General features: G+C 42.5%; 1 protein-coding gene across 1 annotated transcript; it reads left to right on the plus strand.

Moving 5' to 3' along the window:
- Positions 1 to 351: 351 nt before the first annotated feature.
- On the plus strand, positions 352 to 15930 carry SERTM1 (serine rich and transmembrane domain containing 1). Its single transcript, XM_084526365.1, has 3 exons — positions 352 to 428; positions 7315 to 7413; positions 14737 to 15930. Exon 3 carries the CDS (start codon positions 14922 to 14924, stop codon positions 15243 to 15245), a length of 324 nt encoding a protein of 107 aa, XP_084382491.1. The 5' UTR covers positions 352 to 428; positions 7315 to 7413; positions 14737 to 14921; the 3' UTR covers positions 15246 to 15930.
- Positions 15931 to 26782: the final 10852 nt, after the last annotated feature.

Genomic DNA, 26782 nt, shown 5'->3' on the forward strand with positions numbered 1-26782 from the left:
CCCAGAAAGAGCAGTCAGGCACTGGGACAGGTTGCCCAGGGAGCTGGTGGAGTCACCGTCCCTGGGGGTGTTCAAGGAGAGGTTGGATGTGGTGCTTGGGGACGTGGTTTAGTGGTGACACTGGTGGTAGTGGGATGGTTGGACCAGATGATCTCGGAGGTCTTGTCCAACCTTAATGCTTCTATGGTTCAACGACATCCACCCCAGCACCTCGCAGGCCTTTCACCCCCTCCACCAGCCCGAGCACCGCACCCAGCCCCCCTCCAGCCCTCTCCCCTCCCGGGGGCTGGGGTCCGGCGGCCGCCCGCGGGCAGGGGACGGGCGAGGGGCGGGCCGGGGGCGGCGCTGCCGCGGCGGCCGTGCGGGACGGCGGCGGGAGCCGGGAGCCGGGAGCCGGGCACGGGGGAGCGGAGCCGGAGCCGGGAGCGGTGAGCGGGGGGCGCGGGCTTGGGGGGGCTCGGAGCCGCGGCGTTGGGGCTTGCCCTCTCCCTGGGCTCGTGTTGTGGGGTTTCTTCTTTTTTTTTCCCCCCCTTTAATTAATAATTATTTTAAGGGAGGTCGGTACTTCATTATTATTATTATGTTTATTATTATTATTATTATTATTTATCTCCCATCCTTCTTAAAGCCCGCTGTGATTTATTGGGTCTGACAGGAGCCGGTCCACCACAAAGTGCCTCGTACCTGGTGTCGGTGGTCGCGGGGGCAGTGGGGTGCTTGGCCCCTCGTGTGCCGCAATCAGGGCGTTGGGTTCACACACCCGTTTGTCCTAGCGCCTGCCTTTGGTCGCTCCGCAAGGCATTTTGGCAAGAACTTGGTTTTGCCGTCGTTGACCCAAGGGCTGTCAGAGTGCTCCCGTAGCAGACTTTCTGGTTTGGGAGAAATTGCTTTTGCCAGGGACAGAGAGAGCAGGAGGCTCCCTGGAGGAACGTGTGGCCGTGGCTGTGCTGCTCCTGGCAGGAGGGATGCTGAGGGAAGCGAGGCACAGGTCGGTTTCTGTTGTGGTCTTTCGGCGAGATGCTGCAGGCTTTGATGGTGCAGAGCATGGGGTCATCACTGTGCAAGCACGTTTTCGGCTCTCTGGGCAAAAACAGGGATTGCCACGCGTGTGCTCTTTCACATTGTTTGCAGGAAGATGATGGCAAAGGAATTGCTCCCTCTGCAAATAAATTCTAAAACGCCTGTCCTGTGTATGTACCGGGAGAGGAATGGAGCTTAGACAGCACAATGTGTTAAAACAAAGCAGGATGGACGCACAGAAATGTGTCCTTCCCAACCACCTAGTGCCTAGCTAAGAGCTCCGGGCTGTTGCAGCATCATCTCAGTAGGGGTAAGGAAGTTTGGGACAGAAAGCAAGCAAAGCAAACTCTTCCTATCTTGTGTATGCTAAATAGTAGTCCGAGGGAGATTATGAACAGAGTGGTAAAAGGCTGAGCATTTGCCAGATTTCTTGACATGTATATAAGCAAAGAAAATTAGGAATCCATAGTAAGTATTATTAAATTTAATTTGGAGGTAATTGTAGCAGTATGGTACAAAGCTGAACAGAAGAAATGTGTAAAACCTGGAGATGTAGAAGGTGCATAGTGCTGACAGCTTTATTCTAAGGGATCAGACTGTAGGGTGGACATCTCTTCCCTTACAGTCTTGCCTTTTGCAGTCGTTTTGACCCCACTCTGAGTTTTCTGAGCCTGAACAGACTGAGACAAAGGATGACCTGAAAGCCCTGGTGTCCTTCTCTCTGCCATAATGCCTACAAAGGCTTGTCCTCGTCAGGGATGGGCGCTGCTGCTTGTAGCTGGGTACTGGCTGCCTTCCTTCCCCACCTTTCCCTCAGACTTTGGCCATGCACATCACCTAAGGTGAGGGAAGAAGCAGCATGTCATGCCCGCCTCCTTCATGTTTCCCAGGCTTTCCTCTGCCTGCTCTGGCATGCAGGCTTGCCTGCCTGCAGCCTGCTGCTTGCTGTGCATCGCTGGCAGCCGCAGAGATGCTGTAGGACCTTGAGCTGGTGGGGAAGGGGTCCGGGGCTGTTTCAGCACCCAAGTCTGCTCCAGTACCATCACCAAGTTGGTGAGTGCACGTGTGTGGATATATTTGGCTTAGGAAGTTATTGCCTTTTGCATTTCGTTAACCTTTTCAGACGTAACAGGCTGACCCGGGTAGCTTGTGTCTGCCAAATGTCTTGGTTCGTAATTGGGTCTTAGTGGTGCAGTGCAAGTTATAAATTGTATTCTGCAAATTCCCCATCAAAGGCAGGAAGCAGCGCAGTTTTCCTCCTGGCGCCCCGTCTACGTAGAAGCAGAAGAGGAATTAGCTCAACCACAGAGCACATCGAGAAGTTACTGAAAAATACGATGTTTCTGATAGGTTTTGAGACTTGGAATTTAAATATTAAAAAGTCATGACATTTACATCTCTCCCTGTAACAATCTCTTGCAAGCACTCCTCCCCTTGTGTCTTTGCGACTGCAGTTGCCTCCTTTTCCTGGTTGGCACAGAGGAAATCCTGTTACGGCTCGGTCCATCCACAGCACTGCTGCAAAAAGCCACCTCCGTGTCTGCCGCTTTGGCTGTGTCTCCCCTTCTGCCCAGTCCTGTTTTTGCCCCATCTCCACCACATTGGACATGCCAGCTGCAGGCTTCACTTTCAAGCATCCTGGCTAGTCCCCCTATACATGGCATCTCACCTCTCCTGCTTTTTCAGGACAAAACCCCTGGGATTTGGTCAGCCCATGCTCTCAGCATCCACCTCCGTCAAGCTATCATCTTTGTATTTCCCTGAGCTTTGCCTTTTGCTTGTCTGTAGCTTCGTATGGGTGCCTTGTCCATCATTTCATTAATTTCCTTGGTATGTCCCAACACGTTTGCTTTTGCTGTGATGCCTTCAGCAGCTGCCTGGTGAGATGCTGAGACAAGCCCTCACCTGCACTGCTGCACATCCCAGTCACTGGAATTAGTCTGGGGCTGGATGTGAGCACAACAGTGTCCTCTAAGGCCAGGACACTTGAGAGGCAGTGTTGCACAGATAACTCTATCTACCACAAGCAGAAGCTGCCCTTCTGTGGTCTGTGATTAGTGCTAGCTATCTTTGCTTGCTCTTTCTGACATTTCAGGTGCAACCCTGCCCCCTTATGCTTACACATCACAGCGTGGTTCACAGCAGCGTTGTGTGCTTGTGTAAGTTACTGCACACCCCTGTGCAAGCAGTGAAAATATATGCATGTGAAGCACACACCTGTAGATATGGTAATGCCACAGTCTCTTTGTCAAGGGAGGCAATGCAGCCTGCGTTGGTAGAATAAGAATGGAAATATTTTTGGTTATACGCAGAGAATCAAAAGGAAAGGTTCACCCCTTACACCTCTTGGTAAAGCAGGTACCTGAGCTGGAAAGCAGAGTTACAGCAATCAGAGGTCCTGTGATAGTACATCTGTGCCTGAAATTCACCTGGCATTTGAATTCTCAGCCTCAGTACATTGTTCGTACTGTATCTGTTTTTTGGAGGAGAAAAATTTCTGAAATAAAATGATGCATTAACAAAGGTTTCTGGTGAATACACTGTACAGTTCCTGTCCTAGCTTTATATTGTGCCAGGATTTCTAAGGAGCTTTAAACGAAGTCTGATTGACATTTTAGGTCTTGATGTGGACCATGTACTCTGTTTTTATAAAATATATGGGAGACAGGGTGTAACCTGAATTTTACTGTAAAAACATGTTCTCTTCTACTCTGGATTCCACTTCCTGCATCATAACGTACTGTAGCTCAGTAGCCACTTCGTGTTCATCAGAGCTCCTTGGAGAAGCCTGCAGGGCTCCTAAGATGTGCTGGAACGATGTGACCGCAGGGGTAAATGTGGCCCCTGTGGAGCACCAGGGATGGGGCTCCCAGCACCTCCTCCGGCATCAGGCAGGATGCTGTGCTGCGGCACCGCTGGGGTTAATAGAGACCTGAGATCCATTCACTTCCAGATTTACCCACATTTAGCCCTTTCCTGGTAGGTGAAGGGGATGGTGCTTGATCTTCCTGAGTTTTTTTTTCTCCCTCTGTTTTCCCTGGAGGAATGCAAACCAGCGGATCTGAGCCCTGCAAGTTGTCAGCTTCACAGGTGAACGCAATGGAGAATGAAAGCAAGCCCTGATAATCATGACTGCTTGCCCCGGGGCTTGATATTTTATCTGGCAGGTTTTACTCTGAGTAAACGATGCGTAGGAGCTGGAACACTGCCCCAGGAGAAGTCCACAGAGGTTCAGGGAGAGCCAGCTGCCCTCCGGCCCTTTGGCCAGAGGCGTGGAGCCCAGTACCAGTTCCCTTGAATCCTTGTATCGGATACAAAAGGTGGTGATCGGGAGCTGCTGTTAAGAATCAGGCACAAGCTAGCAAAGCTTAATTAATTTCTGTTTGCTCTGAGGTAATTGCATCCACACACACATGCTGGGTGGCTTCTTGTCTAGAGAGGCTCATCAGTGCTGGTGGGATCCTCCGCAGAACAGAGGATCTGCAAGAAGGGGCATCGGGAACAGGGTAATGCAGCAATGAAAGGGAAGAAAAGCCAGGAGCAGCTGCAATATTTTCACGTACTCCTTCCACTGAGGGAAGTGTGCTTTAAATGAAAATTGTGGTTTTGTCTTCCTTCATTTTGCGATGTAAAACTGTGCAGTCATCCCACCCCACACTAAATTTTCAAATGAAAGTTTTGAATTTGTGTTTGTAAGAGATTGAACAAGAAGTCACTCCATAAATGCAGAAATTAGGGAATCCCAATCCCATCATTTTTTCTCTCTGCACGGTCTCCCCTTGCCAGCCTGCTGCCTCCACAGGTACCCATGGAGGGGTTTGTTGCTTTGGCAGTGACATCTGGGTCCCTGTGTTTGCCTGCAGAAGTCAATTAGAGAGATCTAAAGCCATCGGGGGAACCAAATGGCTGTTTGAACCTTAGTGTTTCCTCTTCCTGATCATCTGTTGTCACTAAACCTTAGGAGCTCAAATGCCTTTGAGGTTTCTGCTTGGGGTTGAATTTGTCTGAAGGTGACCAACAGGGACAAAAGTTGCTCAGAGTGGGATGGAAGGGAATAAGCTGGGACTGGGAACTGAGACATTAAATATGAGTACTCGCTGTGGTAAACCAGTCTGAGAATGGGATTTTGGATTTTTTTTTTTTTTTTCCAGTTATCTCTTTTTTTTTTTTTTCCCACAGGAAGTTTTCAACAAAAGTGGGAAATACATATTTTCAGCAAACTAACACAGGCAGCAGACTGATTTCCCCAGTGACTGCGTGTCCACTGGGTGAGATTCATACTCATGTTCCCATGGGAAGCAGAAACATGGAGGGCCCCATCTCCCAGATGTACAGTGATGAGACTCCTTGCCACATTCACATCCTGAGCGGCATGGGGAACAGCTAGGTCCCTGCTCCCTGTGTGTCTTGTTGGCAGTGGGAGAGGCAGATGTGGTCAGGCCTAGTCCTGCTGTGTCAGAACATGGTCAGCATGGGCCTCAGCTGGGGGCTACTGCTGTAACTGAGACCCTCAAAGTAGCTGGGAAGGGTGTTAGACTGGTGCAAGAAGGATGAAAGACTACATAAACCAAAGGAGATCCTGTAGTTTCAGTTCTTGGTCTTCTGGTCCAAATATTTCTGTGTTCTTTTGAGGTAATTAAAAGCTCAGACCTCGCTGTCTCACTGTGTATGCTATCCATTTGAATATGAATACAGACATTTAAAAAGCCTTGAGGATGCATTGTGTTTCACGCTGAATCTCTGGCATGTTCAATCAGCTCAAGATTTCCCAGGCCCTTCCCCTTGCTGGGGACTGGGGCATTGTGTTGCATGAAGGGCTGGATGGGCAAGAGCAGTGCTCGGTGCATGTCGGGAGAGATGTGCTAAAGAAGATCCTGCAGAGACAAAGGAGAGATGGAAAAGAAGCAAAATCATTTATATTTGTCATGTTCAAAGATAAAGTCTCTGCTGCAGAGGTTTGAGCCTCCTTCCCCAAGACATCCATTCTGAAAGAAACAAAGGGAAGGGAAAGGATCTCTGCTATGAGCAGATGAAATTGCGGGGCATGGGATTGAGCTCTTTATTACATGAGGCATATTTGCCCGAGAAAAGGTTTACGGGGGCTACAAACCGCTCTCCATGGCAGTAGCAGCACCTGCTGGAGCCAACATGCTCCTTAAGCAGGTTCTGGGGTGCACTGCCCTCATGTCCAAGCACCAGCTGGGTCTATCTCTGGGGAAGCTGACCTGAGGGTTTACCTGCAGCCACACACCTCTCCTCCCAGGCTGGGAGGTGGTCAGGAAGCTGTCTGCCTCTCCTTGGGTGGAACATCATAACACAGTCAATGTTATCAAGTGCAATGTTATCAAAACATTTGCATTTCAACGATGCTGACTTTTAACAGCTGCACTAGATAATTTTCTTTATTGAACTTGGACTGGCTTACACCATAAGTGATTCAGTGATGGAAGGGATGAAAGCAACATAACAGTGCATTAACGTTCATCCCCAGAGATCTGCTTCTCTAATGCAGTTCAAACCAAATGTGCTGAAAGGGTAGCGCTTTGAGATGAATAATGACTATGTGAGCGTCTTTTCTTTCCTGGAGGAGAGGATCGTCTTGAAAGTGGCCATACTTTTGCCTTAATCTGTGTTGTCTGGGATTGTTTCTTCAAACATAAAATCAATTTAGTTTGCTTTATTAAAGACAGTTCAGGGGCCAGGTTTTAATTTTAAGTATTGAGTGAATTTAGCATGCAAAAATCTGCTATCTGTGCTTGTGCACATACAATATTCAGATGGCGTGTTTCAGGTAAGTGAATTTAAACTGCAGTTTGTCTGAAATAAAGAGTATAAATAAATAATGGTGTGTAATCCAGAAAGACCTGATTCCTGGCAGAAGCCTTTAGGTGATGACGTGAAGTGAACTGGAAAGGAGATGTGCAGCTTCAGCGCTTAAAGCATCACCAGGTGACAGCAGGCTGTCCTGGTGCAGGAGTACTTTGCAAAAGAAGAGGGGCAGGGTGTTATCCAGACATATCTGTAAAGAGGAGATCAAGAGAGAAGCATGTTTGTTTTTTTTATTTATTTATTTATTATACATGCAGTGCTGTAGCTGGACAGCAGAAGGATGTGGCTACCAGAAATGAAAAAACATGCCAGGACTCCATTCTCCTTGTTTTGCCCTGAAATTTCTGCCACTTTTCATCCCTGTTTGTTTGTTTGTTTGTTTGTTTTATGTATGTGGGGGGGCGGGGGGGGAGGTAATTAATGCATTTATTACTAAACTCTTCAGCTTTGATTGCTTTTTTATAGGCACTCTTCTCAGCATGCAGTCCCTTTAGATTTGGGCGTGATAACCATCCACATCCTGCACATTGGACATTTGTCCTACATCCCTATATCATCCTGCTTGTAAGTATTTTATTCCTTGTCCTTGCTTGTTTTCTTATACTTTATAGAAGCAGACTCATCTGGCAGTGACTGAAGGGGTAGAAGTTCTGGGTCTGGTCCCAAGTCATGATGTCTTTGCTTTACATTGATATAAATAACTGCATAGGGTGCAGATCCATGGGAAATGTAAATGATAAAGGCATTTGAGCCTATTTGAGTGAATTAAGTATCCTTATGTCTCCAAGAGTTTCCTTTTCCCAGCCCCACACAAAACCCCAAACAAAATATAACTTGATTTTAACCTGCAACCAAGCCATCTGGGCTCTTGTCTTCTTAGATTTTAAAAATCATACATTTAAATCATATTAGATCATAATAAAAGATGAAATTAGATCAAAAATTAAAGGGAAGACCTTGCTTGTGGCAGGAAATAGTTTTTCCTTTTCCTTGTGTGCACATTTTATTGAGTCAGTAGGTGACCGATCCTGCTTCCCAGGGAGAGTGGCAAAGGAATTCACTGCTCCTGGAGGGGTCTGGGGACATGAAGAAACAGCACCCTATTTACTTGTGGTCTTTCAGTTGCCAAAGGCATTTATGCAAGAATAAGAAGCATTAAGGATCATATTCTTGCCAAGTGAGCAGTCATTGTTTGCCTTTCCTACTGAATCATTCTACATTTTCAACTGAGTAAAATACTGCTAACTCCTCTTCTACCTAGAACTATTGTCTGATTCAGTTGCAAAATGCTACATTTTTCAAGTCTAGAGCAAACTGGCTGGAGGGTTCCCTGTATGTAAAGTTAATTTGGTCTTTTGGTATGAGCATGTAAAAGTATTTTAATGGCAATAAATGTTTTGTGTTGCGTATTAGTTGGATAGACAAAATGTGGTGGTTCAGTCCTATATACTAAAGAAACAAATGCATAAAACAAAGGTGTTGGGGAGGAAGATGAGAAAATTAAACCAGAAGCTTGCTGGCCTTCATACATAGATCAAATAAGCAAAGGTCATGAGAAATCTTAATCTTTGTAACAGATCTAGTGAAAACTTGCTGCCAGCTTTTGGAAGTAGTGATAACAACATGATAACAGGACTGGGAATGGGGACACCTTTAAACATCAGGAGGTTTTAACTGGCATCGTCTGGGTTCTCTTCTGGGAGTCTGCACAGTTATTATCCTGCTCTATCTGCTCTAACGCTGAACAAAGGAGATGGTGTGTTTTTTCAGGTCACAAGGGGATGATATCATTATCTGTTCACTCCTTGCTCCAACTTTCCAAAAGGGCAAAAGAGAGCAGAGAACACACTCATGAGTCCTTTAATCGAGATAATCAGTGTCATCTTTAATGAAAGTCTTCTGCCTCCCCTCTCCTATTCAAAACAAAGAACTGTCTGCCTAATACAGAGCAAGTAATTGCTGCTCAGAGCCAGAGTACCATCTTACAACCGATCTCTCTTTCCTAGCCATTTCCTAGCGAGATTGCCAGTCAGTAATTCCAGTGCCTTTTGCTAGCCACCAGATCACCATCAAGGGGATTGTCCCAGGTCATCCTTTGTGGGCGTGTTGTTCCACAAAGACCACCCAAAGTGTGTCCCCATGGGTCCTTACTGTGCTATTTATACATGAAGATGTCCAGTACTGGTTTTTGGCTTCTAAAAGAAAGCAGAAAGGAATGCGAACAGGAAGATTTGTTTCTGTCCCTTGTGTTACCCAGCATCTGTACGAGGCTCCTTGGAGGACTTGTGAGCAGTGCAAGGAGCAGCCGCATCCCTGACTCCCTCCATGCTTCCCCCTGCCTCCCACGTGAGATCAGTGGTGGGGCTGTGCTTCTTCCACCCACACTTCTGTGTCCCTTGGGACACACATGTGTGCAAGCTGGAGAAATGGATCCACAGGAGGACACTGCACACAGGGGGAATGAAGCCTGGTGTCCCAAGGCTCCTTGGGCAGATGCCCATGGGTGAGCTTCACCAGTCCCTTGTTGGGTCATTGAGCAACTCCCTGCTCTCCCCAGAACCATCTGCTTTACAGAAGATTGTAGATATCTAATTTTTATGTTGCTTTCATCCTCTGCCTCTCTGTATACATTGGGCTGAAATCAGCCAAAAGGGTTTTAAGCTTTTAGGAAAGGAAAGCTGATGTGTCCCTTATTGATGTCTGAAGGGAAAAGGGAGCTCACTGTTGCAACTGTTGTAAAAGCAAATTAAGCCCTCCACAGTTAGGAGTTGTTTACAATAAGAAAAGGACTTTTTAGAATACCTCTACCTGCAAAGGAAGAGCTGATGGAAGATCAGGACAAAAATCTTAGTTTATCAAGCATAAAAACACTGCTTTTCTTTGATATCTGTTTGTCTCTCTGCTTAAGCACTTTGAAGCCTCTGAAACAGCCAAGGTATTTCACAGCCTGTAGTCACAGAAAGCCAGGAAGAACCAAGAAAACAAAGCTTTTACCTATGGCTGATAAACTCCAAATAAAATCATAGAATCGTAGAATCATTTAAGTTGAGAAAGACCTCCTGTTCTTCAAGTTTTAGGGCCTTGGTGTTAGGGAGTATGCACCATTAAATTATATTTCATTGTGTCTGGAGAAATAGAGTTGTTGCATCAAGATATGTAGAGAAATATAATACAGGCAACTGGATGGTAAAGGATTTATGATCCTGAGGCTATGCAAAAGCTCTCTGTTTACTCCATGCCATCTTGGGAGAGTGCTGCAGCCCTGTTTGAAATTCACCTTAGACTGAAGAGGGTGATGACGACCGATGTCTCAGTGATGCTCAAGATTAAATTGCATGTGTTACATATAATTTGGCACTCAGGGCATATGCTAATTAGCAACGTCTCTCCCCTTGACCACTCTGCAGTGTTCTGAAGAAATAAGTTTTATGACAGGTGCCATCAAAGGTGCAAACAGTTGACAGTTTTGGCGCAGCTACCCAGACACGATGCTTCACATCAGCAGGGATTTAGCTCTTACGTGGTGACAACTTACTTAATCCTCAACTCCCAGTTTGCATTACTTTTGGTAAAGGTCATTTTGCCTGTCTCCCCCTTACTATGGAGAGAAGAAAAGATGAAAAACTGCAACTGAGGCTGTGTGCAGTATCTGTCAGGTAGCCCTGCCCTTGGAATAGGAGTGGGTATCACCTATGGAAAGTGGACATGAATGAGGACAGAGGACATGAATGGATGAACAATGTGAAACTGCAGGATAATACTTGCATAATAGTTCAATATGAAAAGTGAGCATTTATAAATGGCTCCATGTATCTAGTGAAGCCTTTCCTTGTGTGCTGGCACTCATATTTGGGGACTTGAAGTAACAGAATAAGGTTTTCTTCTCTTTTATATCTAAAACTAGCAGAGAGTGGAGGTGGAGTCTGTGCCTTCTTGATGCAGGGAGTAGTTTTGCTAAAATGAGTGAATCTGTATCAGCAATTTGTCGGAGCAGCAAGGCTGTGTAACAGTGGAGTAGCAGCGGGGCAAAAACTTAGCCAGAGTTGGAAAGACAGAGTATGGCCTGGGACAGCAGTCAGGTAGGGCTTGATGACTCATGAAGCCTCCTCAAGCTGCATGTCCCTGTCCTGGGATGACATAGGTGCCTCTGAGAAGGTCATCTGGATCCAGCTACATCACAAATATTGAGTCAATTTTCTCATTATACTTTGAAGTCAGTAATAAACTTCCTAATCTTTTTTTCTGGGACCAGCTTTGGCCTTGACATTGTTCTATTTAGCTTTCAGAAATGCACAAAACCTCTTACCAAGGAAGAAGATGAAGCCAACATCTGGCTTCTCTGGGGACTCTTCCTCTGGGAGGATTAGGCCCCAGGAGAGAGATAAATGGTTGCACAACTTATCTTCTTGTCTTGGAAGAAGCAGGGACCTTATAGCTGTAGTGCACTGAATAAAGCTGCTCTTTAAGGCTGGGAGGTTTGATGTGCCTCGTGGCAGAGGTTCATCCACGTTTCAGTCCAAACTACTCTTGCACCCCTGTCCCTCATGGCCCAGCAGTTGGCAGCTGAGCCACCCTGGCTGATCTCCAGCCTTTTTTTTTGCAGTGCTGAGATAGCACCAGGGAACTTCATCAGGGATCAGGATTGGACCCATTTTATTTCTGTACACATTTTGTACCTATCCTATGAATGCTCTGCAGATGTTATGAGCTCATATGTTCACACTTCTATAGGATGTTGCTGTTAACTTACTTCAACAGGGTACAGATGGTTTGTAAAAATCTTTTTAGGCTGAGCAGGACTCTATGTTTCAGGTCTTTATTTTTTTTAAATGTGTAATTAAAACAATACACTACAATTTTTTTCTTCCTAAAATATCACCTGAAGAGTCACTTTAGCTGAAGCTATATTTTACAATGAGATACAGTTACATATCACATCCCTATGCAGTGTAAATGAGACAACGAGGATCTGGACCATAGTCATTTGGAGTCAGAGTTTACAGAGCCTCTGATCTCACCACAAAATATTCAGTTAAAAATAGCCCAATTGACATTGTAAAACCTATAAAGGCTCTGATCTAGCAAGGCACTCACATCTCTGCTTAACTGTAAGCTTCCTATTTAAGACCATAAATTTTCTGCTCACTTCAAAGGAAGTCCTATGCTGAAGCTCTTCCTTGTACCAGGGCCAAAACCATTAATGATAAAAGTAGAACAGAGCAGATTTCAAATTTGTGAAGAATTTAAAGGCTTTTAACTTCTGCCATATTAAAGAATTTATGTGAATTAATTCCTTAAGTTATTATAGAGAAACTCAATTATTAATGGATCTGCTTTTCATTATGACGAGTAATCAAGGATAAACATCTTCTATTTCAAAGCTTATCTCTTAAAAAGGATAAATTAGCTTTAAGACACTTAACTACTTCCAGAACATGAAATGAACATGTATTGTACCATTAGTTAATTTTGGATCACTGAATTAAAGATAGTTCAAAAGGAGTATAATCTCATAAGGATCTCTCTGTTCAGTGTATTATGATTCATTTCACAAGGTACAATAAATACTGTTTCTTGTTGGGGTAAATACTATTAGTGTTATAAAAACGGTTTCCTTAAATATATTTTATGTATTTGTATGAGTTGTATACCACAAGGGTATGAATATTTTATCTGGCGTTTGCAGATGCACTTTTGCACTCCTGCGTATCTTGTAGGCTGTTGGGATGCTTGATTAAGACTACCAGAAGCTCTGCAATAAAACAACATCTGGAATGTAACCTTTTATCCATCAGAGTATTATGGATGTGAATATACTAGTAAATTAATCTGGGCCATAGGCCTGTCATCATCTCTCCTGTTGAATTACTAGCACACTTCCTGGCATGGTTTTGGCCAGCTACTCCTCTCCAAGACATGCCTGGACATATGTGGGGTTAGGACTGTCATCATTCATCCCCAAAGGCAGCTGCAACTTGGCCATCCTGTTCATGGGCATAAAAGGGAGTTCAGATGTCTTCATGCAGTATGCCATGCAACTTGTCTGTGACACCAAAGAATAGTCTTGACCTGTTTTATGCAGTGGTTTAGATGTCATTCTGAGGTATAGAAAATAAATTCAAAATTTTAAAACTTTAAAATACAGGATTAGATTCTACCTACTCCTTTACATAGTCTTTGTTCACTCAGGGCTTTTATGGCTTTTTACGTCCTATAGTATAACCTCCTAAATTTAATTTACAGCATGGAAGTACAGTGAGTACCTGGGCAAATAACTTAAGTGGCTGCAAAGCATTTTCAGCAGGTATCTCCAAGGCTTCTTGAGAAGAAACAGCACCAGCAGAAAAGTATCTAATCCTTCCTGAGGATTTTTAGTTTAGACTGAGGGGTTTGTGCTCAAAGAAAGTGTTAAAAATTGTCACCCTCTTGAAGAAAGAGGAACTTTATCAAGTTAACAGAAGTAATATGGTTACAGGAGAAATTAGAAGGCAGAACATTGCATAGAATAATGTTGGGATGCTTCCATGGAAAGACTTCAGCAGTTGTGTGACACACAGAAGGAGACCACAGACTACCACAATACTTTAAGGGTCCTATTCTGTCTTTCTTACTGTTGCTGACAGTTTGCTATCTATGTTGCCATGAAAACCAGTGGGATTTTCCTCAAAACCTCTAGCTGGGAGTTAGAGATAACTCTATTGAGCCAGGCCTAAAGCAAGGTTGAGATGCTGGGAACTTAGGACTGTATGGATATTGTCTTAGTGCAGAATAAATCTGGGCACCTTTCCTTGCTGTGCCAAGTATCTGCACTGAAAGGTTGGCCACAGATGGGTGGATAGAAAGGTTGCATAAGGATAATCATATCCAGAAAATGAGCTTTGTTTGCTTCCCACTTACACCTTGCATTATCTATTTTGTATCAAAACAAAGGCAATGGGTTTCTGTGTATAATTCAGCTACAGCATGTAGGCTTTTTACAAGCAATTCCTTACCACTAAGTTTCCTCTCACTCTTCCAGACAGCACTTGGGGATTGACAACATTGGTTTAAAAAGTTAAAAAAAAAAAAAAAAAAAAAAAAAAAAGCAGCTCAGCCTGATGTGCTCCTCCTGTTCTAGTCTGACCTTTGCCAGCACCAGAGCTTCCGGGTTTCAACACAAAGAGGCTGAAGGCAAAGCTTTGCTGCTCTTAGACAGACCCCTCATGTTTGCTGGGCTGCCAGGGCTGCCTGTTTCCTCGGGAATTTGCTCGTAGGTGTCAAAAGCTGCAACACTTCACTGAAACGTGTCTGCCATTGAGATCACCCTGGCAGCATGAAAGCAAGATGCATTTTGATCTTCGAAACCATTTGATCCATTTCGTAAATCTATAGTAAGAAGCCAGGTCTGGCAGATTTTCTCACTGTGGTCACCTCAGGCAAGACAACAGGGAATAAGTGGGTAATGGTAGTGGATTCTGTTGTGGAATCCATCATGGCATTGAACAGCCTTCCTCTAGGTTAAAAAGCTGATGATTTGAGAGGGATTTTTCATTCCTTGATTAGCTTTTATCCACAAAACAAATTTGGGTTCTAACACGTCTATCCCACATAAAGTACAAAGCTATTTTGATTGGGCTGTTCCTCAGTTAAAGAGTTCCTGTTGGGAAAGGATCAATTTTAATTTGTTGATGGGTGGGATTTCTCTTATCACTGCATTTTGGCATACAGAGATGTAAAGACAGAAGTTAGCTAATGCCTTAAGAATTGCACCTCACTGCTAAGGACTAATAACTCTTAAGAACTGGATTGTCTCAGGTACACATTAAATCACGTTATCTGCTAGTAAATTAATCTTTCCTTTTATTTTTCTTTTTTTTTTTTTTTTTCCCTTTTTCTTTTTCCTCACAGTTCTGAAGGATACAATCTTCCACTTTCTTGGGTTTGATCAGTAAAGGATAAATCTGATCACTGGCTGACTTGTTATCTCTTCATTGTGATGGGAAAATGCTCATCTAAAATAAGCCCTCTGTTATGCTGCTAAAACTGCCTTCGAATCCAAGATCTGTGGTGATTTTTAAAACGCAAACCCCGAGATGTCTGAACCTGACCCCTCATCTGGATTTGTAGGAAACATGGAAAATGGGACTTTTCTGGAGTTATACCCCACATCCCTTTCAACTTCTGTGGATTCATCACCTGGCCGTTTATCTAATGTCTATGTCTATGTTTCTATATTCCTTAGTCTCCTAGCATTTCTGCTTTTGCTATTAATCATTGCACTTCAGAGGCTGAAAAATATAATTTCTTCCAGTTCCTCTTACCCAGAATATAACAGTGAAGCTGGAAGTTCTTTCACTAATTTAGAAGTCTGTAGTATTTCTTCCCAGCGGTCTGCTCTTTCAAACCTTTCTTCCTGAAACTAAATGAATATGTGGGGAATGGGAAAGCTTTGTCTAGTTTCTCGGGGAGGTAGTGCATGCAACATTTGCCTTAGAAGACTACGATGAAGAGGTGGCTTTTAAAGTTTCCTTATTTTTCTTTCTTTCCTTTTCTAGTCTTCATTTTCCCTTTTACTAATGTTGCTTTTCATTTTGGATAATGACTCTTAATCATTGTTTCATGCCTGTAACTGTGATGCTGTCTTTTTCTCACACACGCACAGTGTACATTAGTATTCCTGCCAAATTGTAATATGGTTCTAACCAGATGTGTCATTTTTCTGCTCTAGTTGTGACTCCTTTCCTTGTTTTATATCAGTAATACTCTGAATGTTGGGTTTTTTGTTTGTTTGTTTGTTTTTAATTTTTAATTAAATAAGAATTTCTGGATTAAATCCCCATTGCAAAAGTATCAAAAATTAGCTTTAATTATAAATATAGTCCTTGGGACAATTTAAAGTTGTTGCTATTGCTTCTTTTGTAATTTCCTTGTTTTTTTTCAGTATTTATTGGTGTTTATGAAACACAACTAAAATCCTTTTCCTGAAGAATGTTACTTTGGTTTATTTGTACTTAAATCTTTCTGTATAAAGTGTCTGTATTTCAGTTTTTGAATTGCTGAAATCTTTGGTTAATTTAGTAAAGCGACTACAATAACTGCTCACTGCTGAATGTGTAAAGATATTTTTGGACCACAACTGCATATAATTTGCCTAATGACTTGTTCCTCTGGGGGGCAGCTTTTGCTGCTGAATCACAGATATTGCACAACTCCTTTCCATCCTTTGCTGATCACGCAGCCTATTCATGACGGGTACCAGTACAAACTGATACTTTCTTTTAGATCCACTTACTGTGACCATCACCGCTAGCTGAATAGCACCTGTGACTATCCTTTCTTTAGGCACAAGATGTTCGTACTCATTTATGCAGAGCCAGCAGGGACAGATATTACTTGTGTGGTGAAGACTTACTGGGACAGATTTTGCCTTGTAATTTCATGAACGCACACTGGTGTGGACACAAGGATGTGCATAGTTGCCAGCCAGACCTGTGCTTTGACACTAAGGAGGTGTGTAATAGATAACTAGCAGTATTGTACACAGGATCCTGTGGTCAGCTGTGAATTAAATCAAACCAAATGGTCAAAAAATGAAGAAAAAAACAAAAAGAAGAAAGACTTGAAATGCCAAAAGTGATCTATGAGGATTGCAGCTCTATAGTATGCCATGTTATTTCTTGTAGTCCTTATTGCAACACATGAGCACAGCCCAGTCCTGCCTCAAGCCCCTGCATAGTCACCTATAATGGCAGTGTCCAAGTCAGGAGACAAGAGGAAGGGTGTGGAAATGTCCCTGCTGTATCTGTTCCTGGTGCAAGAACACATCTAGCTCTGGGTCATTAACAAGGCACGTTCTGTCATTAACTATGCAGTCTTTGAAAGAGGAAATTGGAAACTCCAGTGTGAATATAATCATTAAAAACACAGCTGCTCCATGCCAAACAACATACAGATGATGTTGGAGTTGCTGTTTTCAATTTTTCAAAGTGAACCTACAGCATGGTAAGTGGTAATCAATTATGGTGTTGATTAGCACCTTACAAAGGTCAAAGAACTTGCTGACTAGCAGAGGAATTAAGCCCAAAGAATCTCTGAGCCAAACTGTTCTTATGAATATATTTAGTCTCTTGAATATTTTATTCATCTGGCCAAATATTCCTTGTAAGTCGCTTTTCACTGTAGTTGATGGGGAAAAGAGTTTACTATTGGAAAGTCATCGGGAAAGATTTTTTGTTTCTAAATGCTGTTCAAAATCCCAAATCTGTAACAGAATGTATTTTTGTGTTGACTTGTAGATAAAAATAAATGAACTTTAAATCAAGACAGAGCAGCCATTCCACTATATTCTCTTACCTACAAAGTCGTAAACTTGTTGCTTCCTTTGCTGCAAATGCAGGAATTTAATCAAACCCAGAGATGAGACCACAGTCTGACAGAGTTTTTTATTACCAGTGATATGTTTCTTTTTACTAGTTTATGTTTATGGATGTACAGACATTTCATATTAAATACAGACTGTTGAACATCCATTGGCTTTGTTCAATGAACTATTATCAAACTCCACAAGAGCAAAAATTATTTTTTCAGTTTGCACAAAGTAGAAGAGGTGACTGAAAACACACATTTGATTTTGCTTTGTAGTTTATTAGATGCTATTAGCTTTTTTTTTTCCACTCTGCGGTGACATATGGGACTATATAGAGTCATCATGTTTTCAGCTGAGTTGCACCTGTTCTTCTCAGGACAGATTTGAGTAAAAACAAGTTGGATCCAATAGAACAGCATCAGGAAAAGCCACAGGCAAAAAGCACCATGTCATTTTGAGGATTGCTAAGCACTTGGCCTTCAAGAAAAAAAAAAGAAAAAAAAAAAAAAAAAAAGGAAAGGTTAAAAAAAAAGAGAACCTGACCTTGAGTTCACTTGAGCTAGTTGCAGGGATTTTCCATGATGGTAAATTGAAGAACAGATTAGATTATTCATTTTTATCAAAATTCTGTGTTTTCTCTGTCTCCTTCTTTCTGTCACTGACACACGAACACACTTGGAGGAGTGGGCAGGGAGGAATCTCATGAAGTTCAGCAAAAGAAAATGTGAAATTTTGCTTAGGGGAGGAACAACCCCATGCACCAGTACATGCTGGGGGCTGACCAACTGGAAAACAGCCCTTCAGAGAAGGATCTGCTGGTTCTGGTGGACCCCAAATTGGCCATGGGCTGTCAATGCAATGTTGGTGCATAGGAGGCTTCATTATGAGGAGCACTCTGAGATGTACCTGGAGTGCTGGGTGCAGTTTTGTGCTTCCCAGTATAAGAGGGGTGGGGACATACTGGTGAAAATCCACCGAAGGGCCGTGAGGCTGATTGAACGATTGGAGCACCTCTCACCTCAGGAGGCTGAGAGAGCCAGGGCTGTTCGCCTGAAGAGGAGATGGCCCCAGATAGCTCTTATCCACATGTTTAAGTATGGGCCTGGGTAGCCTACTGCAGCTGACCCTGCTTTGAGCAGAGGGGTCTCTAGTGGTCCCTAGAAGTCCCCCAACCATGCTGTGATTCTCCCACTGTCAGTGCAAAAACCTCAGTGGCTTCTAACTCGCTGCCTCCTCTGGTGTGTTTTCCCATCTCAGGAGCTGAGTGAACATCTTTACTGGGGATGATTAGTTCAATACTTTGTAATTAAAGGGTTGTTCTGCTCTTCCTCCTGCCTGCAGTCATACACTTTTCCATCTTTTCCACTGCCTTTTCGTGGAGAGGGCTCACAGGCAATTTTTGCCCTGGGCCTTTTTGGTTTTGTTTTGCTGTTACAGTGGGTTTTTGTTTTGGTTTTTACTAAGCTCTCTGAATGTGACTGTGCTATTAGCTCTCAGCTAAGAGACTGCATTGCTTCAGATAGTTGCAATGCATACTTGGAAATTTGTAGAAAGAAAAATAACAGTAAAGCATGGATAAGGAATGAGTTTCTCAATCACACAGGAGGAAAAAAAAAATTACTTTAGTTTGACATAGATGTTCTGTTTAGCCATATTTAATCCAAAAGTACCTGTTGGAGCCCATGGTAGCCTCTGTTTCTAAGATTAGACTTTCTTACACTGCTGGCCACCCTGATCCCACAGCCAGGTTAACCCGTGACATTTACCTTTCCTCACTTTTAACAGATTTTTCTGATCCTCTTCTTGATACAGTGTCACACACTTCACTTAGCAGCTCTGCAGCTGTGTAGAGAGTTTATTCCATTGAATAAATTTTCTCATTTCAGCCCTTCTGTGTGTGCCAGCTCACCTGAAAGAATTTTCTCTGTAAGCTTCAATTCTTGCCTGGTTTTTCCTACCTTTTGACTTGGAAATGGCTCTTACTCTCCTTCCATGCAGTTTGTTTGCCCTCTTCTTTTGCTATCTGGCCCTGTGGGACTCTGGTGAGGCTGAATCCCCGTGGAGCATCATTGTGTTCTGCTGTACTTGAGCTTTTTTCCTTTAGTCTTCTTTTCAGTGAGATTGCTGGGAAACATATCTGCATGGGAAGGTCCCATACACCTTACATTCTCCTTGATGGGACTGTTTTTGCTGCATCTCTCACAGTTATCTGAGGAAACAGTGCGAACTGCAGCCCAGCTGCTTCCCAAGCTGAATGGCCTTTTCATGTCTGCAGCCCCTCGCAAGCTCCCAGGGACAACGGCCCCACGCTGTGGCTACAGCAGAGGATTACATGCCCCAAATTCAGGGTGCAACAGTAGCCTGAAGGTGTTCCTTTTTTTTTTTTTTTTTTTTTTTTCCTGTCTTGAGTCCAGGCTCAGCAGTTACTGATGAGTGAGAAATAAGTGCAAAGCATTTTTACTGTATTGGAGGACTTCAGATTTTTTTTTTTTTTTCGTTTGTTTGTTTCCCAGAAAAGTCTTTTCTACGCCAGGCTGATGAAATGGATTAAATCCTTACTGGTCCCCTTTTCCCAAATGGCTTTCTCGGGATTCAGAGGATGGAAGCAAACACAGAGACTTGCAGATGATATTAAACCAGGACAAGCTTCAAACACCTGCCAAGACAGAGGAATAATACCCAGGCACCTAGTGAGAACAGAAGCATGGCAGGAAGCAGAATGATATGCAGCCTGAAAAACATGCAAACTAATGTTTGAGGTAGAAATAAAGTGGAAAAGAACCACTCTGGGGGTGGGAAAGAGTGGTTCATGGGCAGCAGTGACAGAACAGCATCTTCTGATGAGAGAGGGCAGGGAATTGGGCATAAATGAGTGATATTGCAGCAAAAAGTTAAGTAGGATTACCATCCCCCAGGAGGCACAAGGTCCCTTTTCCTCCCATGCTTAGTGTGGCTGCCACAGGGGGACATGGAGACAGGCAATGTGTGGTGGGCACCAAAGTCAGTACCTGGGCAGGTTGCTTCACTGGCCCATGGTCACACACCTCACAGCACCTCCCTAGGCAACAGCTTTTCTGCTTCCTTCACTCTCTCACCTCTGGCAAATTATTTTATGCACAAGGGCATGTAAGTGTCCTACTTCTTCTCATGCATTAGAGATTTTTTTGTGTGTCTAAAAGCTCCAAAGAATTAAAAGCTCTTTGAAGGGCCATGAAGATGATGGAGGGACTGGAGCACCTCTCCTGTGAGCAGAGGCTGAGACAGCTGGGACTGTTTAGTGTGAAGAAGAGGAGGCTCAGGGGGATCGGTGTTTATAAATACCTGAAGTGAAGGAAAGAAGACGATGGAATCAGACTGTTCTCTGTGGTGCCCAGTGCCAGGTCAAGAGGCATTGGGCACAAACTGGAACATGAGGTTCCGTCTGAACATCAGGAAGCACTTCTTTATTGGATGGGTGATGGAGCACTGGCACAGGTTGCCCAAGAGATTGAGTCTCCCTCCTTGGAGATCTTCAAAGGCCATCTAGACGTGCTCCTTGGGCAACATGCTCTAGGTGTCCCTGCTAGAGCAGGGTTTGGACCAGACAAGCTCCAGAGGTCCCTGCCAACCTCAACCATTCTGTGATTCTCTTATTTTTCAACAAACCATGCTTAATCTGGGATGCCACCAAAGGGCTTTCTCATACCGTAACACTGAATCTCCACACAGCCTGGGCTGCTGGGCAGGCACCAGTCACAGACCACTGGAGCAGCCTGGCAGGAGCACCTCACGTCACCCCTGTAACACAGCCCACGAGTCTGCATCCCATGCTCACACTGAGACACCGAGGAGACAGAAGGACAGCTGTGGCTTGAATGTTTGCCAAACTCCCAGCACCCTGGGGTGCATAGCTTCCTGAAAAGTGGCTGGGTCTGGCAGCGTCACCAGCAGGTACCTCAGCATCTGGAGATACAAGTAGTGCAGACACTGAATTGGTGTTGCCAGCCCTACCACCTGCTGATTCCCCAGTTCTTGCATTGCATAGCTGCAAGCTTCAACACGTGTGGAACTAGCAGCTCTTCAGGAACAGCTGTTTGCATGTCCACAGAGGGCTTTTTTGTTCAAAATACCTTTATCTTCACAGTAATTTTTCATGTCATTGGGACACTGTTGGAAAACCCAAAGGTCTGTACCTGGTCTCTATGGTAAAAAGACTGGAGAATGAGTAACATATAAAGTTTCAGTAATTTCTGTAAAATAAAAGCTGCTTCATTGCTTTCAATTTTCATTCACGTTTTGAGAGGTTTTATTTGGAAAATAACTCTTCAGTAAGCATCTCATATCTCTGCAGGGATAATTTTCCTTCATTATCTCTTCTGTATTTGAAAAATTTTCAAATGCACTTTTCCAGATTATATCCACATGTTATATTCATGAAGAAATGGCCAGATGCACAATTTCAGCCCTGAGTATAAAAACAAGAGCCCTGCGGGGAAAACAGGTAAGACCAAAGTCTGAGCTCATGGCGTTGTTCTGGAGACACACAAACATTGACAAGAGAAACACCTCATCCTCTGATGTTTCTTATAATTGCACCTGTAACACACATCTATTAGGCCAGCTGCAGTCTTCAGCTGTTTTTCTGCCACTGCTGGCATGTGGAGTCAAAGATTACAGACTAAAATGTTACTGGCATCCCATCCACTCTTGAATCTCTGTTTGGTTTTGTTGGGCTTGTTTGTTTGCTTTTCCATCTAGGAGGCAGAACTTTATTTTGTTTTCCATATCATAAAGACTGTTAAAGGTAAATAAGAATATTAATTCACTGATGCACACTTCAGTTGTTTTCTGTATCAAGTGTATGTGTTCGCAAGGGACTTGGCAGCTGCTTGTAATATCACCAATCCCACCCCCCAGAATAACCTCCAGGAAAATGTATGGGTAAACTCTCCATTGTATTAGAGAACATTGTAACTCATGTTGAAGTTAAAGAAGATTGGACTGACAGATATATAATTGCTTGGATCTACAGAGAATTCAGAACAAGGCAAGCTGTTTGACCAAAGGCACTTTCTAGCATCAATCTCATCAGTATTCATTATGTGGAAGTGTAGGCTGCTGTGATGAAGAATACCAGATACAGTAACTTGAACTTCAGCAACATCAAAAGCAATTAGTTAGGTACTAGAGTCAGAGTGCTTCATTCAAAGTGGAAGGGAAGAAAATGAAAAAATATAGCTTTGCAAGATTTTGCATTACAAAAATGGTTGTAATTTCATGATACAAGGGTGGTTACAGAGAGAAGGGGAATGTGAAAAAAATAGCAACTGCAACAGTCAGCCAGATTCCCGATAAATGTCTTTGTTCAGCTTGGGTCCTCCTAGCTCCTGTCATCCTGACTTGTTCAAAATGGTTGTCAAAATACAGAGCTCTGCCATTGCCCCCTCCCATGCCCTAGTCTGATCAGTCATCCTCTTAAAAGAGCTCTAAAGTCTGTCTAGCTCAGAGCCTAAGCAGGGAAAGCTCATAACTAACCGTATCCATTCCTGCAGACAAGATACCAATCATCCTTCTGTTGTACTGGTACAGACATCAGGTAATAAAATATAGGTACATCCTATAGAGACTGTGGAAACACCATCCCTGGAGGTACTTAAAACTCACCTGGGCAAGGCCCTGGCAGACTGCTCTGAGTTTGAGGTTTGCACTTTTGTGAGCAGGGGTGTGGGCTAAATGACCTCTGTAGACCAGCTCCAATTTAATTTTTCTATGATTCCATGAGTTAATCTGAGGCCAATGCTGACTAAGGGAAGATATTAATGGAGAAATACAAAAATTGTCCTTTGATATTAGTTGTAGCACCAGTTTTTACACTTAGTAAAATCTAGTTCTGAATAAAACATAATATGTACCCTATAATGATTTGAGCACTTTCTGTGTTTATTCTTGATATTCTCATTTCAAAATGTTTTAAGAATCCTACTGAAAGCAGCAGCTGTGCCAGTTCATACACATTCTCCTAGTGCAATGCGAGGAAGATGACAGTTCAGGTCTGCGAAGGAGACCGCCACCATTTTGAGCCCTGAAGATCACTAGCCCCAAAGTAACACCATGCCTTCAGTGCAGAATTAATTTTTGGTGTGCCAGCCCTATCCAGTTCCTCAGGTGGGACATCAGCACAGCCTGCCATATGCCTCCACTTTGCTTGCTCTCTTTTCCAAAATACATGTTTTGCATAAGTTTCAATACACCAGTTTGTGTTTCTGCACATTGCAAGTGAGAGAGGTGGGAAAACAATAATACTACAAGTATGACTTTGCATTACTTTTTTTTTTTTTTTTTTTTTTTTTCTGGTTACATGTTTAGCTTTCACTTGCCTTGTTATCCCTCATAAGTTGTATTAAAATAGTACTCAGAGTGACTGATGCCTCATTACAGTGGACATCCTGAAACATAAGGATGGAGCTGTGCTCATCTCCACATCATTTCAGTCTAAATGGTTTTCACTTCAGTCATGTTCATGTCTCAGGTCCATTTAAAATCAGCCACTGTGCTTATTGGTCATTGTTTCCTCTTATTATTCAGTACCATTCACCTTATTATATTCTACAAAACCCTTACAGCTAAAGACAAATGAAAATTGTTATGCTTAAAACAATGCGCCTGCTTAGGAAGCAAGGCAGGAGGCACTGGTTTCAGCAGGAGGAAAAAAAATATATAATAATAAATATATATTATTTATTGTGTTTTTTGAAACAAATGATGTGCAGGCAGTAAGCAATGACTGTACCAGAATTAACCTGCTGCAAACATTCACACCTGTGGGAGCATCCTGTGCAGATGTTTCTTATCTTTCTTATCATTTTTTTAATTATTATTATTATTACTATTCCCTGAAAAATACAGATTACAGTTTAATGGTGGCTTGAATAGAACATAGTATAAACTGAAGTGTTTTATAATGATATTTTTGGAGCAAGTACTACTCTGAAAGATTGTTTTGAAATATATTTGAATATGATTTAAATACTTCTGATTTAAAAAGAAGCATCCAAACATGGCTGTACACATCAAATCAAACAATTTTATTTAACCTAAAAATAACCTAAAATTGGACTTAAAAAAAAAAAAAAATGGCCATGTCTTTGTGAAGAAAATTTACTTCAGATTGACCTGTGATTATTTTTTTTCAATTATTTAACTCATCCGGAAAAACAAAAAGTCAGTTATTTATAAAACTTTAATCTAATTTTCTTTCATGACTCAATCCTAATGCACGCTTGCACATAGACCTCCTGTTGACCTCCATGGAAGTTATGCATCTAAATGGAATGCAAAGCCAGACTCAGCAGACAAAATTAGTGTTTTTCTAATTGCCTTAATTGGTGTTTAATTTTTCCGCTGTTTAGAGCCCAAGTTACTTTTAATGGGAAAAAGAAATCTATGCTGGAATGAGAACGTAATCAGATAAGAAGAATGGATAACATTATAATAGAGCTCCAGAAACAGAGCAATTGGTAAATGTGAATGTTTTCATTTGAGTTACAAATACCACCAATTTCCATTTCCGTTGCCACTTCAACTAATTTGTATTCAGGAAACCACATCCCTGAAAATGTGTAAAACATCTGTTTTGAGAAACCGAGTGTTAATAACTAATATGTGTGCATCACCATACATAGAGCTCCTGAGCTATAAAGATTGTCTTCATTAAGGACAGTGATTCGTGAGTTGCCCACAGGATGGATCTAATCACATTATTCATTAATTCAGCAGGGCGGAGAGGGGGGAATAGTTGATGATGATGGAAGTATGCTGTTTTTTCAGATGAAACAACATGACAATGACTTTAAAATGCTCTCCAAGAAGGCAAGTAGTTCAGGAAGCCCTCTTTTCCCCTATTTTCCTTAGGTTCAGAAATTACTCCTTACCCTATGTACACGGCACTTTATGCTAAGCAATCTGAAACCCTCTGGTGCAGTAACTAGGTGTGACTTTACCTCCTGCTGATTTACTGAGCCTAGAAAAACCTGTGCAATAAAAACCACAATGAAACAGTAGGGTAATGTGACAGCAGTAAATAATAAGCATACCTTTACCAATGCCCTTTTACTGAATGCTATCAACTTTGTTTAGTATGCAGCACAGGCCTTCTGCTGATAATAGGTAACATCTGCTTGAGATCAAAAGAGTAGGGAACAAGTATGTCTTGCAGGCAGACTCCACGCATCCTGGGTGTCTGTAGTACATTTTAAGTGGAATGGGTGTATAACAAAAATCATAGCTGACAAGATGTATTTTCAGACACATACCTCTCATCTTGAAATCAATATGCAGCACCTCATTTGGGCTTGGGGTTTGTAACAGTAATGAAATCTTTGTATCTCCAAGCATCTTCTGAGTTCTAGTAAATTCACTGTGCCTATCTGATGAGTATGCAATCTGAAAAGTCCCTGCTGTTAAATAAGGATGAGCTGTAAATACATTTTTAGGCAATATGCTTACTAGGTAAGATAAAGATCAATTACTTTCAGTACTTAAAGGTGGTGTTGCAGCAATTCTTTACAAAGCCGTTTTATGAAATGCTCTTATCACTACTGCAGGTGCTATCACCATTCACTGGAACCACTTAATTTCTTCATTTCTATGTTAGTCATTATTAAAGAAAGCTAGATCTCCTGGAGTGGATCCTGCCATAAAAACAACCAACCAAACCAAACCAAACCAAACCAAACCAAACCAAACCAAACCAAACCAAACCAAACCAAACCAAACCAAACCAAACCAAACCCCTCAGCCTTGAATTAGGTGTCTTTTCTCCTATAAGCAGGCACCGGGAAGGATATGTGATCAAAAATGGCATTCAGAAGGGGGCAAATCACTGCTCAGACTGGGAGAAATGGGGATGAGGAATGTAGCATAATCATTTTTCCCTTTCCTAAGAGTTGGACAACCTGAGCTAGCATGTAGGAAAGGTACTACTTTCATACTACATCTGGAGGGAGGCATTCCTCTTTTCATTTCTGGAAATGATTTTTCTTTCCCATGAAACTCTGAAGAAAAGTCTTCTCAGTCAGACAACTGGCAGGGAACTTTCAGCCAGAAGGAACACAGCATGGCAATAGAGAAGTAAACAAACAGGGTGTGGCAACCAAAAACTTTGTTACTTGTATTAATAATAATGGGTTGCTATATCAGATGCATCTTCATTAAAATTTCACAACACAATCCTAATAAAGTTCAGTATGATAAAATGATTAACAGCTCATAGTTAAAGTACTAGCATATGCTTACCATAAATTAACACTTGTGAAAGCAGTAGTCTTGGTTCCTTGAGGGCATCGGGCTTTTTGAGACTCTTCTACTGTCCACAGCTGTATTACAAAAGCTAAAGAAAAGTTTCAGTGATTTCTATGAAATATCTGCATCCATAATCTGATAGCCAAATTCTGAATAATTTGTATCTCTGGGCTAACGTCCAGTAAAGAAATTGTTAAGTAATCACTTCAAAAGCAATTTTCTTTAGTGCAGACTAACGTCTATGAATTTTAATAGGTCATAAGTAGCAAACATTTTGTTTCGTGGTATGATTTTCCTCCTCTAAAATTA

Source organism: Aythya ferina (assembly GCF_964211825.1).
Source record: "Aythya ferina genome assembly, chromosome: 1".
In the NCBI taxonomy this organism is placed as follows: Eukaryota; Metazoa; Chordata; class Aves; order Anseriformes; family Anatidae; genus Aythya; species Aythya ferina.